Genomic DNA, 16,007 nt, shown 5'->3' with positions numbered 1-16,007 from the left:
ATCTTAGTGCGGAACAAAATTCAGGAAATTTGAGCTGTAAATGGTTGTACCAATTTATTAATTTACAGTAAGGAAATTTCTCTCTGGTGTCTGAATGTTCATGTGTGCATGCACTCCAGCACTGAGATACCTGTGAACCCTAGTCAGCAATCAGAAGGCAGCTGTGTGAGAAGAGCCCTCGTTCTCAACCTTGGCTGCCCCCTGCAACTCCCCAAGGTGCTTCAACACTGAGGCCATCCCCTAAAATAAATAAATCTGAATCTCAAGGATTAGGGCCCAGACATTAGTATTTTAAAAGTCTCCTCCAATGATTCCAAAGGGCAGTCAAGGCAGAGAATCACTGGGTCAGAGCAGAAGATGTTGTCTATGCAGGTTGCCATGAGCCTGAGGCCTCATCCTTTCCACACAGGGGTCCATGCTTTTGCACACTATAGACCGTGGGTTGGTTGGTTGTTTAAACTCGGAACAGATAGAAGTTTGCCATTAAAAAAAATTGTTTTAATGTTTATTTTTGAGAGAGAGAGAGAGAGAGAGAGAGAGAGAGCAAGCAGGGGAGGGGCAGAGAGAGCGGGAGAAAGAGGATCTGAAGCAGGCTCTGCACTGATAGCAGAGAGCCCAACGCAGGGCTGGAACTCACCAGCCGTGAGGTCATGACCTGAGCCAAAGTCAGGTGCTTCCCCGACTGAGCCACCTGGGCACCCTGCCAATTTTTTTTAATTTGCCAAGTGAGGATGTATTTAATGATCACTATTCATTAAAGAAAGGAAATTTTAACAAAGATTAAGAAGGACATAATTTTACAATAAAAGAACTATGTTGGATTTCTTTTTCTTCTGTTTCTACGGATCAGGGAAAACCCCACTGTAGGCTGAGGCACACTTAAGAACTGGTGTGATCTAACTGCTCTCTATATCCAGTCAAGGCTTATCTTCCTGGATCGCTTACCATACCATGGGTTGGGGTTTGGTTCACATTAAACCACTGCCCCATGCTAACGACTCCTCTCTTACCACAGCCTTTCCATAGATGTACTCATAGTATTGATTACGTTGTAAATAATTTCTGCCCCCAGGCTTGGAAATATTCTGCCTCTTCCAATTACAGAATATGCTGATTTAATTAGCATAGCTCTTCTTCAACATCTCAAACTAAGGTTTCTAGAATGGGTGTAGCACATGTAACCCCAGATAACCGCTTCTTGGGGGCACTGCTGCTCCCTTGTTTCATTACTGGACAATGATGACAATTATTCGAAATCCAGCGAAGAATTCATTGGGAGGGCAAATAACCTGTGGTGAGTTGTTTATTGTGGGTGTCAAGTTACATGAAATGAAAAAGCTTACTTAGATTGGAAACTTAATTTTGAGTGCCTCTTTGGAAACTAGTGTGTGCTCTGTTTTTCTGTGGTCGTGGTTTATGTTGCCCCCTTCCTCCTCTGAAGGGCCACGGGCATTTTGGGATCAGTTCTATACTTACTTGTCTATCTTTCACAAGACAGCCTCTGGGGGCGCCTGGGTGGCTCAGTCGCTGAAGCATCTGACTTCGGCTCAGGTCATGATCTCATAGCTCGTGAGTTTGAACCCCGAGTTAGGCTCTGTGTTGACAGCTCAGAGCCTGGAGCCTGCTTCAGATTCTGTCTCCATCTTTCCATCTTTCTCTGCCCTCCCCTGCTCTTTCTCTAATATAAACAAACATTAAAAAAAAAAAATCAAAACAACAACAAGATAGCCTCTGGAAGCTACTAAGAGAGGGTAGCTGTGCCAGGAAGTCCAAGACTGTACGTAAAGTCCCCCTCAAAGTGCACATAACCTTGAGATTCACTTATGCTGACAGTGGCATAAAATACATCTTCCGTTATTAACTTCTCTTAAGCTGACATGCTTAAAAGTGGATCAAGAGAATAGAAACCAGCATCAATATGTGCTTTTGACCAAGTGGGAAAATTCTGTTCGAAGATACCTGTGTTCTCCAAGCATCCAAGATGTACAATTAGTGAGGATTGCTCTGCCTTATTACTCCCAGCCCAATACAACCCAAGATGAAGAGCTTGTCTTCTCTTCAAGGCCAAGGGCTTTGCTCAGGATAGCAGATAAACCTCAAAATGAGAACACCTGGATTTGAATCCCAGCTCCATTACTCTCTTGGGCAAGTTGCTGGGTCTCTCTGAGCCTCAGTTTCCTTATCTATAAAATGGAGATATCATTTTCATCATCACTTCATACAGTGATTGTGAGGACTAAATAATATAATTTAGGTAAAATACTGAGCAATATACCATGCATACTAAGTTCTCACTAGAAGTTAGGCTCTGGGTCAGAGCCTAGCACAATAATGTGCCATACAATAGATACTCAGTAAACACACACACACACACACACACACACACACACACACACACACACATTCTGTGTCTGAAGGGAAAATCTCAGTAGAAATGCTGAGGTAAAAATTTGTTACTAAGTTCTCGACGTTAGTTTTCAGACATTAACGATGTAACCTGACTTACTTGCTATTTAATCTTGCTCATGAATTTGTCTCTTGTCTCTCTGATGACTTCTCCTAGGACCCTTGCTTTTCTGTGGTAAATTCCTTTTTTTTTTTTTTTTTTTTAATTTACTTGAGAGAGAGAGAGAGAGAGAGAAGCAGAGAGAGAGAGAGAATCCCAAGCAGGCTCCATGCTGTCAGTACAGAACCCAATGCAGGGCTCAAACTCACAAACCATGAGATCATGACCTGAGCCAAAATCAAGAGTTGGACACTTAATTGACTGAGCCACCCAGGTACCCTGTGGTGAATTCTTAGAGCAGACTATATGAACACAATCTCTTCTTTCCATGACAGTGCCCTTCTCTTCTTTATAGATTCAGATATTTCTCAGACCCAGAACCTCATTTCCTTGCTAGAGTCCTGAAGCAGCAAAGCATTTTGAAGGAAAGCTTTTAGAAAACTAGATATTTGCACCTGTGCCCCAGGAAAAATTGGAATGAACTTTTCTATGATTCCAAATCATGGATTGGGAAGAAAAGGAGTTAGGGGGACAGGCCCTGATGGTTGGTCTAGGGCACTTCATATTGACACAGAACCCAACTCAGTTCAATATTTTATCCTGTTACATTAACATTTTCCAAAATCAATTAATTACCAAGAAATACATATATGTTCTTCTTCTGTCCACACGCCTCTTCAGCCCCCATCAAAAATGAAAACAGAAACACATCAAAAAATGCACTTCTCAGGTTGCTGAAAATCTGCCATAGGAGCCAAGCCTGTTTCTGAAAGTTTCAACTCATCCAATCAGACAAAAGGCTGAGGAAAGGGGAGGCATTTATCAAGTTACAGGGAGGACTCCATCTGTTATCTTAGACCTTTGTTACCAAGTGACACAAGAGGAGATTGTCGAAGGCAGCATGAAAGAGTTTTATTTTACAGACTCTTAGTCCAAAGCTTCCAAATTAGAGAGAAGCAGCAGCAGGAAAGAAGTCAAGTAAGTATGATGAAGAAGTCTCCATATCCTGCCATTCTACTGACGAGAACCACCGTTGAGGGTGAAGGTGCCTCTGTGGCCGGGATCTGTCCATTCAGCTTCTACAATAAATGCAGCCAAAGGGGCAGTCACTTCTCATCAGTCACAAAAGTCTCCTCTTTAGACCTCACTCTCACAAAAGCCATTTCTCATCATGCCAAACCAACAAAAGAAAGTCATTTTTTGTATGGCTGGGGTGTTAAGCTTCGTGTGCGCCCTTGGAGTTGTGACAGCCCTGGGGACACCGTTGTGGATCAAAGCCACCTTCCTCTGCAAAACAGGGGCTCTGCTCGTCAATGCCTCTGGGCAGGAGCTGGACAAGTTCATGGGAGAAATGCAGTACGGGCTTTTCCACGGAGAGGGTGTGAGGCAGTGCGGGCTGGGAGCGAGGCCCTTTCGGTTCTCACGTAAGTAACAATTGCATTTGAATTATTTAATACTTTAGGCGCGCTCTCCCAATTGTTACAAGGAATTACTTTTAAGAAGGAATTATTTTTAAGAGCCTTGCCCTGTCTATTACAAGCCTCTTAAAACAGACGTGAACCATTTGAAATACCTAGGACTCTTGTGAGCAATTTCTTCTTCCTACTTTTTACTATTTTGTTCTTATTATTTTATTCTGTTTTTATTATGACAATATATAGTTAATGAGTTGGTATGGAATTAAGCTTTTTGAGAAGGTAAGCAATTAAATTCTCTTAAACATTAATATTTATGCTAGAAATTTTGGTATCTTTTTAAAGGGGGGGGCAACTTGGACAAATAGAAAGCTGTAAGAGACGATCTTCTTTTTGTTCTTAAAACAAAACAAAAAGGTCAGTGTCATGGGTCCTTAAGCAACTCTAACTTCTTTTCCACCTTGCTCATGACTTTGTACCCCATCTATCCCTCTTTTATCCCTGATAGCACCTTTCCTGCTGCTAATATTTTTTTTTCTTCTTTCACCAATGTGAATCACTTGGCTTTTGGAATTTAAAGCAGATCTGCTATGCTAACTGGGAAAGAAACAGATGCCTATTTAGGATAGAAAATTTGCAACTGATTGACCTTCAAATCATGTAGAGAATATGAGATGGGTTTTCTGTTCGATTTTTGTGAGATGGAAGTGTTACCCACAGTATTTATAACCTGTTTATCTTAAGAAGAGAATTTTTAAAAAATTACCATGTGAATAGGCAACTCATTAAATGAAAATTAATAAGAAGGCATTTGTTATATCTCTCACAACACACATTCAGAAATTATTATTATTTCAAAAGGGCTGGTTTGGAACAATCTTATGAAGAAACAGCCAGTAAATTACTGCATAAATCACTCTTCAGGAAAGGAGGTTACCAAGTGAGGCATTTAAAATGAATTATTATTTTGCCTGGGTATTTTTTTTTTCTCTAGCATAGGTAGAAAGCTAAATTAATTGAATTTATTATTAACATATGCAGTGTCTAATTAAATTTCAGTGCTGGCCTATTTATATTTCTGCAACATTCCTTCTATCTTCTTTGCAGTCACTGGACACCAACTTTCACTCATATAGGTTATTAGGTGATACAAATTGTCACAGGGCTCCAAAAAATCCTCAAGAATTAGTCTTTAGCTTTTCGGAAAATTATCATCCACTAGATTTGATGAAGTGAATACCAACTCTTTTCGCTGAATGGCTTCAGTTCATTAAGGTAATGGGGCTGTTAAAGTTGCTTAGCTGTCCTTGGGGGGAAAAAAGAACAAAGTAGATCACATGATTTGCAACTGTATTAAAAAATAAAAGAGGAAAAAAGATGAGTGGAATTAGGTAACTCTCATTCATTGACAGCTAAAAAGCGAGAGGAAAGCTTCTCACACATGAATTTAGACAAAAGCAGGGACCATACAGTGAGTTTTCTGGAGCCTTTGCATTTTGTACAGTGAAACAGAGATCAGCTTTACTCATACCATAGGACAGGTTTCAAACGGTAGGTTTTGTGAACACTTACAAGACATGAAGCACGAAGCGTGTTTTGTCTTATTTAATCCTCACAAAGCCACATGCCTCAGCGGTTTGATGAATAGTTTTCATGGCCGTGTCCTCTGCTAGCTCTGTCTGTGACGCCGTTGTGTTAGTCAGGTGGCCTACCCTTTGCTTTTGTGCGGACTCATAGAGTCGTGGGGTTTAGACAATACCTTCACCTATGACAGAATTTCATTTGTCCTTGTGATACTTTGAACATTTCCCCCCACCCTCGTTAAGAAGATCTTACATTTGTTAGTCTGTTCTGTGGTGACAGCCTCTCTGTGTAACCTATCTCTACCCCAGACGTGTTAAAACCTCATTAATTTCTTTTTTTTTTTTTAATGTATTTACTTTGAGAGAGAGAAAGAGAGAGAGAGAGAGAGAGAGAGAGAGAATGAATCCCAAGCAGGCTCCACACTGCCAGCATGGAGCCCGAGGTGGGGCTTGAACTCACAAACCATGAGACCATGACCTGAGCCAAAATCTAGAGTTGGATGCTTAACCGACTGAGCACCCAGGCACCCCAAAACCTCATTAACTTCAATGAGACCCTGCAAAGTATACCTACAGTATCACTTTTGCTGCCTAAGCTTAGAAGTATCTCTTTCAATGGAACACAAGAGAAAGTTAGGAAAAGTGAATACTGGATTCCCTAAAAAGCATAATGCTCATTAATTTTCTTAAATGTTTGTTTATTTTGAGAGAGAGAGAGAGAGAGAGAGAGGGCAACAGCGGGGGTGGGCAGAGAGAGGGGGAGAGAGAGAGAGAGAGAGAGAGAGAGAGAGAGAGAGAATCCCAAACAGGCTCTGCACTGTCAGCACCGAGCCCGATAGGGCTCCATCTCATGAACCAGGAGATTATGACCTGAGCCTAAATCAAGAGTCCGTCGCTTAACCAACTGAGCCACCCAGGTGCCCTGCATAGTGCTTATTGAAACAAGCAGCCCTCTCAGTGATAAAAACTTCCTCACCAATATGCCTTTCGAACATCCTGCACTGAATTGACACTCCTGCTACAGGAAGGCTTCACGGTCCATATCTTCACGTTCAAAATGCCATCACCCTGTCAGTGACGTTCTAACAACGCATTCTTGAAGGAAGAGAGCCCTCAGATCATTCGCCTGAGAGAAAAGTGTAGTCCTGTTACTGTAAGAGAATGGGAGGCCTAACCCTGTTTTCTCAATAATGGCGTCCTTCGAGCAAAATGTAGAGCCCCCAGAGAGCTCAGGGTAGATGATTCTTTCCTGTTTCTTCCAGAGCCCAAGTTATGATTAGGGCACAACTCACTTCCCAGAACTTTTCCCTTTCTCATATTCCCCTTAGAAAAGTTATTAAGCAAACATTTGGATTGAAGGAACTTTCCAATGTAGGAGGAATGGAAAAGGCAGCTCGTCCAACTATCAATCGCTTCGTGACCCGGTTCTTCGCGCTGTGGAGGCAGCATCAGTTAATACAGATTTACATTTCGGTTCTGTGGGATTGCTAAATGCTACCTCGCTGACCAAACTTTTCATTTAGATCAGCACTGGTCAACAGAAATACAATACGCAGGCCACATATGTAATTTTAAATGTTCTAGTAGTCATACTAGAAAAAAGGAGTAAAGGAAACAAGTGAAATGAATTGCGATGACATTTTTCTTTAACCCAAGAAACCCAGAATACTGTCATTTTAACATGTAGTCAACGTAAGAGATATTTTACTTTTTTTGTGCTAAGTCCTTAAAATCTAGTGTATATTTTAACTTACACCATGCCTCCATCCAAACTAGCCACATTTCAAGGGCTCACCAGCCATTTCAATGTGGCTAATAGCTATCACAACTGGACAGTGCAAACTCAGCTAGAGATTTACTCTGAGTAAATTGGGCGTTGACAGTGTCCATATTCTAAATGAATTTTTGCTTGGTTCTGCTGCACAAGTGTACGTGTTATTTTTACGGGCAGTGCCATGTGTCACTTTTAAAACCCAGATATATAGTGCAACATGAGGATAAGGAATGGAGCAGAAAAACCGTCAGGCACTGTTGTCATGTTTGTTCCTATTAAACGTTCCCTACTGACCACTCTATCTCTTTTAATTATAACAAGAATCTTTCCTGCCAGCATGCACAGTTATGCCGGGAAAACTTCTGCCTCGTTTACTCTGGCTGATTCTCATCCACTTATGGGTCAGCGCTTCATTTTCTAGAGGTCACTAGCATTCATACCTAGCACACAATTTCATTCATTATGATGAAGGGCTGTTTTCCTTTCAAGGAAACACAACCAGTGGGCTTAATTTTTCCTGATATGTCACCTGTAAAATTTTAATGATGATGTTTCAACTCGTACTGTAGCCATCAAGACAAAAACTGCCAGTTTTGAGCTTAGTATGTGCGGGTGGGTTTCTGTTTTGGTGCTTGGAAACAGTGTAGAGCATCATCAAAATAGGATACCCAAGAATCATATGGTATCAATCATTCCTAGATATGCTGGTCTATTTATTGCCAAGATAGTTCAATGAGCTGGTAAAAACATATGGAATTTTTTTTTTTTGGAATGTGAAAAATAAGATCTCACCAATCATGGATCACAGATTGCAACTTTAGTCATACTTTTAAAAGCATTTTAATTGAGACCTTATGATTGAAAATGTGTTAAAAAGCTTAACAGAGATTTAACTTACTTCATATTTTTTTAAGTTTATTTATTTTGAGAGAGAGAGAGAGAGAGAAAGTCCACACAAGTGGGGGAGGGGCAGAGAGAAGGAGAGACAGAATCCCAAGCAGGCTCTGCACCATCAGCCCAGAGTTCGATGTGGGGCTTGACCTCACGAACAGTGAGATCATGACCTGAGCCGAGATCAAGAGTCAGATGCTTAACCAACTGTGCCACCCAGGCGCCCCAAAAATCTCATGTTTTTTTTAAGTGGGCTTCATGCCCAGTACGGAGACCAATGCAGGGCTTGAACTCAGGACCCTGAGACCATAACCTGAGCTGAGATCAAGAGCCAGACGCTTAACTGAGCCACCCAGGCACCACCACCCCCCCCCTTCATATTTTTAGAAAGCAGAGTTTCTTTACCAAATGAGGCACATCACCCAGGTTACAGAGGGGATGTTGAAACTACTTGTGTCGGCAAGCAGGTGGCTTCTCAAACCTACTATCTTGGGGTAGAATAGTCGGGACTCAGTTTCTGCCACTGTTACTGAGAGTTGGCACTGTACCTTCATGGTTTCCTGCAAGTGTGGCTCCCCCACCTGGAAGGACCCAGGGGCTCCTCTCGTCACCATCCTGCACATCCCACATGTCTCCTATCACCCTGCCTGCCCACGGCAGAGCCGCAAAGGTCTTTGATGGTACCTCCTTCTAGTAACAGTGCCTACCCCCCCTTCCTTAACGGATGGTCTGGTGGGAGGGAAAGCTATGGAGTTCAGCGGGGAAGCCTACCTGGTAGGAGGGCAGAGGGAAGACAGCCATTTGTACCATTTCGCCTAGCTTGCATGGGTCCTCCCGCCTTTTAGCTCAGGACCCTGTTGTCTAGTCTCATTCACTCATTAAAACAGTCCAGCAAATAGACTTTTTGTTTTCCTCCCATTCAACAAAAGTGATTGTTAAGCAGCACTGGTATAAAGGGGAAAATCTTCAACTTCTCTCAGCTTAATAATGGTTTCCCGATTTGTCCTTCCCAGACCTTGATAGTCGCTCTATTCAAATCACCTTGGATTATAAGTATTTGAGAAAGTGTATTTCTCTGCAAGGAGACCCTCAGCCCCCAGAAGGCAGGAGTTCGGTATCATTCATCCCGGAACTCCCTCAAGCAGGACCCACACGGTGCACGTCACAGAGAGGTGCTTAATAAATGCGCGGTAAACAGACACTATCGGGATTAACCTGGGTTTGTGGCAGGTCTGTGTCACTCACCGAGGATTAGATTTGGAGCACATCACATTTCATTGGTTTTCAGTTCTTGCATCTGTAAAATGGGAGGTGAAACCAGGTGATTTCTAACATCTCTTCTAGTTCAAACGCTTTATGATCTATATAATGAGGGGCTGGCTGTTCTCGGCAAGGTCCTTCCGGCTTTAAAATTGCTTGACCCTTCTATTCTGTCGCTTGAAGCCTCCACTGACACATTGCAGCCACCATTGTCGGAAGCTGTGAGTTTTGTGTGCCTTTACTCTTTGGTCCTCAAATCTCATGATTTTTAAAGTATTCTGAAATACCTACCATGTATCAGGACCCAAATGAATTTTATTATCAAAGTGAATGCCCCTCTTCTTCCCAGTCAAAAGCTTTTACTTTTTGTGTAGAAAACTACGGGTTAATGAAGGAGAAAAAAAAAATGGAATGTTTTGGAATTCTAAAGAGGTGCGTTGCTGGGGTTGCAGCGAGCAGGGGCAGCCACAAACACCCAAACAGACTAGATGGGGTTATTGAGAAAGCAAAAGGGAAGTCAAAATACAGTGAGAGGCTGAACTCCTATTTCCTCCACTTTTCCCTTTCTCTATTTTTCCTAGAAATTTCTCTGCCATCCTCCCTGAAAAACTCCTCTTTCTTGCATTTGGTTTCATCAACTGATAATGGCAAGAAATTAGGAACGACCAGCGTGTTTCGTACTCTCAGGGGATTCTTTACCCAAAGGAGGAACTGAAGCAGAAATCATCCTCCAATTGGTGAGAAATATGGGAAGATGCTGTTGAGGAAAGGAACTTCTCTCCTTGCCTAGGCCAGGAAATGACCTTTTTTCCAGGCAAAGACATAGAAAAGGCTATTTACCAGGAAAAATCCCTCACAGAATTAGCCTCGTTTGAGGACTATAGTTTTGCACACATGCATGCACACAAGCGCATACACACACACACACCCCTTCCTTTACTTTAAATTACTCTCTACTCTAATAGCCAGTAAAGTCATCACCTGGGCTCTCCTGAGCCATGAAGCAAAGGCTGACGGGGCTGCATCTGAAGCTCCGTGCAATAGGTCCCAGGTGGGGCTTCTGGAACTTAACCCTGGTGTGTGTGAACTTCACCTGTCGGAGCAGGACTCCAAATCATTTTTACAATTTGCTCTTGTGCTTTCTCTTTGACTAGCTGTGGGTATCTTCCCCAAGGATGTTTGGACAACACAGAATTAAAAACACTTATTTCCGCTGCCCATTTACTGGGTGCCTGATAGGTGCCAGGCATTTTGCATATATCACCTCCACCCCTTTGGGACGTGTTCTGATGCCATTCCCCCTTGAACAAAAATGGAAACTGTAAACTCAGGTCACAGGACTTCCCAAAGTCACAGATCTAGTAGGTAGCCAGCCTGAGACTAAAATTCAGATGCATGATAGATCGCGATTATTCTTCTGCCACGTCTGTCTCCTTACAATGTGCAAAAAGAACACAAAGCAAGGAAGAAAATATAAGAGCAAACTTCAGTTTCACCATCCATTTCAACAATGACATGGGGACATCACAAGAGCTAAATCTTGTATATCAATATGACGATGGTCCTTGGCCTAGCGACTTGGGCTCATTCACTGCCTCTTTATTTCACATTCCAGTGGCCCTAATGTCTCAGCCTCGACCTCTGACCTTTGGAAGGTAAAACAGTCAAGCCAAGTCTGCTTAATAATCTAGGTTGAGCGGGTCACATGCTTATGGCTAATCTTTGGGTTATGAAATTATATTACATTAATGTTGATAATTTATGTTGAAAGCAGAGGGAGCTGACTGCTCCTGTGGCTGGCTGACTTAAGATCACCGCCAACGAAACCCTTCATGGTATGATCTTCAGAATTACTTACTTGACCACAATAATTATTTCACCAAAATGGCAGGCTCTTTTCTGAGGTGTCTTGAGGGTTGAAAACAGAGGCAGAGATAAAAAGAAAAGCAGGTACATAGCATTTGGTTAACTTCAAAAACTGGTATTTTATTAGGAGCCAGTGGATTAGAATTAGAGCATAAATTAAAATCTCATTTTTAAAAAGTGAAAAACAAAAGCTCGTTTTTATCTCTGAAGTAGATCAGGGATTTCATAAAATTAAAGACTTTTTTTTTTTTTTAACAAAACTTATTTAAATTAAACAATGACAAGTAAGTCTTTCACCCGGTCACGCCTGTAAACACCCAGACTGGTTGGGAGATGATACACTTTTATTACAGGTAGGATAGAGCTGACTAATAGCAAACTGTACCTGGCAGACTAATTTATGCAGGATTCGTATTTCGCTCCCTCTCAGCGTGTTATAATTGTAGCAAAGCCATTCTCAGGAGTTATTACCCCAACATAATCATACCCTGTGGATTAGGAGCAGTCAAATGGGTTCTGTTATCAGAGACACATATGCGCCAAAGCAGCTGTCGTCCCTCAGCCACCGTGGGTGATTAAGACTCACTGACGGGGCTGCCTCTGAATTGGGTTGAGTCAGGTAGATACACTTCAGCTGAGAGGAATTCAGGCGCGGTACTGAAAAGATGGCATATTAGACGGTTCTATCTTACCGTGAGGTCTCCTCCTCTTAAGTGCTGGGGTCACGGATTTCATTCTCCCTGACCACGGCAGCTGTCAGAAAGCAGCCTGGCTCAATACCTAGGCGTGAGCTTATGGGGGATATTAAAGGAGGCGAATGCACTGAGCGTATGTCAAGGAATGCCTTTTACTGGATTTTCATAATGACCGGCCACAGATGGGCTGAGGCGAAAGTCAGATCAAGAGCATTTCCAGAAGAAGAAAGAAACCTTCTCTCTTACTCCCTTTCAAGAAAATGAATAGCTGAGCACCAAGGGGCCAAATACAACGGTTTTTACGCACCTTTTATGTGGAGGAGGACAAGTTGAGAAGGAAGACAGGACCTCTGAAGCTACCACATGGCTTTAATCTAGGAAGAGGTTGCTGCACCATGGCTGACATCATTATCAGAGCCTGCCTTCGTTCCCAGAGCTCCACAGATGGTGTTACCTTCATTCTGCACCCAGCCAGATAAAGGCGAAAAGGGTTGATGAAACCTAAGCCATCGGGTCAGTGATCCATAACCCTGGTTGCACCTTAGAATCACCTGCACCATAGAATCACCTAGGCTCCATCCTAGGCCAGTCGAACCAGGATCTCGGGAAGGGGCGCCTGAGAAGTGGGATGGCTGAGAAGCTCCCTGGGAGATTCTGATGTGTAGCCAAGGCTGAGAACTACAGAGGTGGCCAGTGGCCAAGACAGGTGGAAGCAGGTGAGGCATCAGAAGTCCCCCAAATAAGGGAAGGACAAGACCTCCAGAAGGAGGGCAGGGAAGAGGAACAGCAGTGTTTAGCATTGCTTCCACACAGGTGGGAGGCTTTAGGATCCTTAGTTTCCACTCCTTCAGCTGTTTATTTCCATGAAGGGTCTCACAGTTGCCCTACACCTGCCTGGCCTCAGCGAGAACGTGAGATCTGATTGATGAGTTTGAGTAAGGAACAGCATACTTGGCTCTCAGCCCCAGAGGCTTCTCGTCTTTCTGAGTCTGCCCACCACTTACAGGAGCCTGTTTTCCACCTGATCAGGATAAGGGAACCTGCTCTGCCCTGGACTGGGAGACTCTCAGGTGTCCAGCCCCACCTGTGACGAGGTGGGGGAGGCCGCCGAATTCAGCAGAACTTGGTGGAAGATCTAAGCCACATTCTCCAGCACTGTATCCAGAAAGAACGCTAACATTCTGACCTTCACCTGCCTGTCTCTTGTGGAAGGGTTCTGCTTCTTCCAAAGAGACTATCAGGAGACTATCACCTCCTTAGAGATGTGCCATCGGCCCAAAAATCATTTTAGAGAAGTCATTACAGAGAATGTGCAAGAAATGGCACAAGGGAAATAGAAATGAGAATGAGAACAATATATCAGATGCTGAGGAAAGTGTGTGACAGGTACCAAATAAGTAATTAGCTATAAATCTAAAGTTTCTGGATCATTTACAGGAATAGTCACCCACCTGGTCAGGGAGGGGGAGAAAAGTAAAAGTGTGGGCTACAAGATAGAAACTTTGCCTGAATTCCATGTGTTCAGGGGTTCCATGTCCATAGGGACCCCTATGGGGGAGGGGAATCGTCTGTCTCAATGTACAGTTAAGTGCTCTGACCACCTGTGAGCCCCAAATTCCCACCCACCCACAATGCCTGATCATGGGACTTGAAAATGCAGACGCTCTCTAGACATTGGGTTCTTATATCCTCCACTCCTCTTCGTGGAAATATGACTGCCCTACCGTTCTCATCGTGTTAAAAAAATATTTAAGTGATTACTTAAAATCGACATAGAGCATCCACGTAAGTGATCTCACTTGTGTGTCTCAAAAGTTCTTTGACTTATTTCTGTCACTACTCACATTTACACAGAAGGGAGCCAAGGTATCCAGACACCCACATGAGCAGTGAATGGCCAAATGAGACTAATCCTAAACTTTCCTAACTACAAAAGCTATGCTTTTTTCAACCTGCTATGTTACCTTTCAGTTAAGGCCTGGCTATTTGTCACTCTTCCCAGCAGCATCTCTGTCCTTCTTGCTTTGGTGTTGGATGATATTCTAACTAATCTTCTTGGTAATGCCTAAATATAGGTTTAGATTGGACTTACTAAATTCCTGTTCAAGACCTGTAGGATAAAAGATAGGACTGTCAGACTGGAATCAGTAATAGATATAAAGGAGAACAAAGTTTCAAGATAAAATATAACGGAGGAAACCAGCAGATAGAAATAAATTTTAAGGCAACTGAAATGAAAGCCATGCATTTAGAGACAGCAAATAAAACACGAATTAATGGCAAGTAATAAAGGAACATACTTAGCAGTTGGTAAAAACAAATAGTTTTTTTTATCTTATTCTTATTACTCTCCAATGATCTATTGAAAACAGCATGACTTTACATGTAAGACACAAATTCTCTGTAAGTTAGAGTCTATGCGCCCTCACCCCCATGCCGAGGAAAAAAAAAAAATCACTGGGGCCTATAATGTGCCTAAGCGTTCTTCTAGACTCTGCAGATATGAAGGAATGAGAGAGGGTACTTGTTCACAAACAATGAAGAATCTAGCAAGAGTGTTTTAAATAACTGGCAACGTATAAAAGTTGCACCAGTACGTCAGTCAAGATGGACTGTTACGTTTCAACAACAAGTAAGTTCAAACATCACAGGTAAATCAGCAAAGTTTGATCTCTTGCTCAGAGAACATATTTGTCAGAGATCAGCTGTAGGTCCAGTCCAGGGTGCAGCCACCATCTGGAATGCCATCAGTTGTTAGAAAGAATTGTGGAGACTCTCACACTGGCAAGTAAACCCTCTGACCCGTAACTGACACATGCCACTCCCACTTAGACTTTGTTGACAAAGGTTGTTACACAGCCACATCTAACTTCAAAGGGGCCGGGACGTGCAATCCTATCATGAGCCCAGAATCGGGAAGAACCAGAATTGTAGATAGTTGAATAGCACTAATTACTATCACAATTATTGTTTTTATTCACACAGCCCCAAGAAGTAGAATTATTCTTTGTCAGGGCAAGGCACAAGGAAACTGGAAGAAAGTTCTTAAGAGTTAGATTTAGATTTCACTAAATGGCATGGAGGAAGCCATTCTGAGCAAAGGAATAGTGCGAGCCAAGGTATGAAGAGCCTATTGTGGTCAGAGTACAAAGGACGGGAGAGAAAGGAGAAGGAGGATAAGGCTGGAGAGGAAGGCAGTGGCCAGAATATGGAAGACTTTGCTGAACCAACGCAGTTAATTTGATCTCGAAGGCAGTGGGAAGCCACTTAACGGTGTTAAGCAGGTATGTGACAAGGTAGAAGATGGACTGGAAAAAAACCAAAAGAGAGGTGAAGAGGCCAGTCCACAGGCTCCTTCATCCAATATTTGGTGGCCCAAACCAACATTATCAGAGGGCTGCAAGCGAGGGGAAATATTTCCAAAATAATCCGAAGCAAAAATCAACAGACCTTAGCGACATGAAGCCAACCCCAGACTTCTGCAGGACAGAGAGCTGTAGCAAGTCACTGAGAAAAGAAACACAGAGGAGATTTAGAGGGAATAGGGCACTATTTTTGGTCATGTTTAATGAGGTTCACTTATAGGCCAGCAACAAGTGATGTCCATCACTTGCACAGATGTGGAGGTCATGGGAGCAGGTCTGGAATAGGGGCAGAGAAGAAGGAATCAGCAGATTAGAGGTGGCAGTGGGATCTACAATGGAAGGAAAGATTTCCAGGGAGGGGAATCAAATGAGAAGGTGAATAAGAGTGGGTTTTAGAAAATACCAATACTTATGGGTAGAGAGGAGGGATTGGCAAGGCAGGCTGAGGAGGAGGGGCAGTGAACTGGAAAGGAAATGAGCAGAGGGGAAACCGAGAGAGGGGAAACTTTCAAAAGGAAGTAATGGTTAACAGTCCCAAACACCACACAGGTGCCAAACAGAGGCAATTAAAATAGTCCTTTGAAATTTAATCTTTTTCTTTCTTTTCTTTCTTTCTTTCTTTCTTTCTTTCTTTCTTTCTTTCTTTCTTTCT

The 16,007-nt window shown here is 42.7% G+C and overlaps 1 protein-coding gene across 1 annotated transcript in view; it reads left to right on the top strand.

The window, feature by feature from the left end:
* The first annotated feature begins 3,571 nt into the window (after window positions 1–3,571).
* The window catches only part of CLRN1 (clarin 1), a 39,879-nt gene continuing 27,443 nt past the window's right edge, over window positions 3,572–16,007 (top strand). The window contains exon 1 of the mRNA XM_040480487.1: window positions 3,572–3,930. Within this exon, the coding sequence (XP_040336421.1) occupies window positions 3,678–3,930 (253 nt within the window). The 5' untranslated portion in view covers window positions 3,572–3,677. The remainder of the gene's footprint in view (window positions 3,931–16,007) is intronic.

This window comes from Herpailurus yagouaroundi, unplaced genomic scaffold (genome assembly GCF_014898765.1).
Source record: "Herpailurus yagouaroundi ecotype Mexico unplaced genomic scaffold, PumYag 159, whole genome shotgun sequence".
Lineage (NCBI taxonomy): Eukaryota > Metazoa > Chordata > Mammalia > Carnivora > Felidae > Herpailurus > Herpailurus yagouaroundi.
Note: the sequence above shows the minus strand (reverse complement) of the source record. Positions and strands in the feature narration are given on the sequence as shown.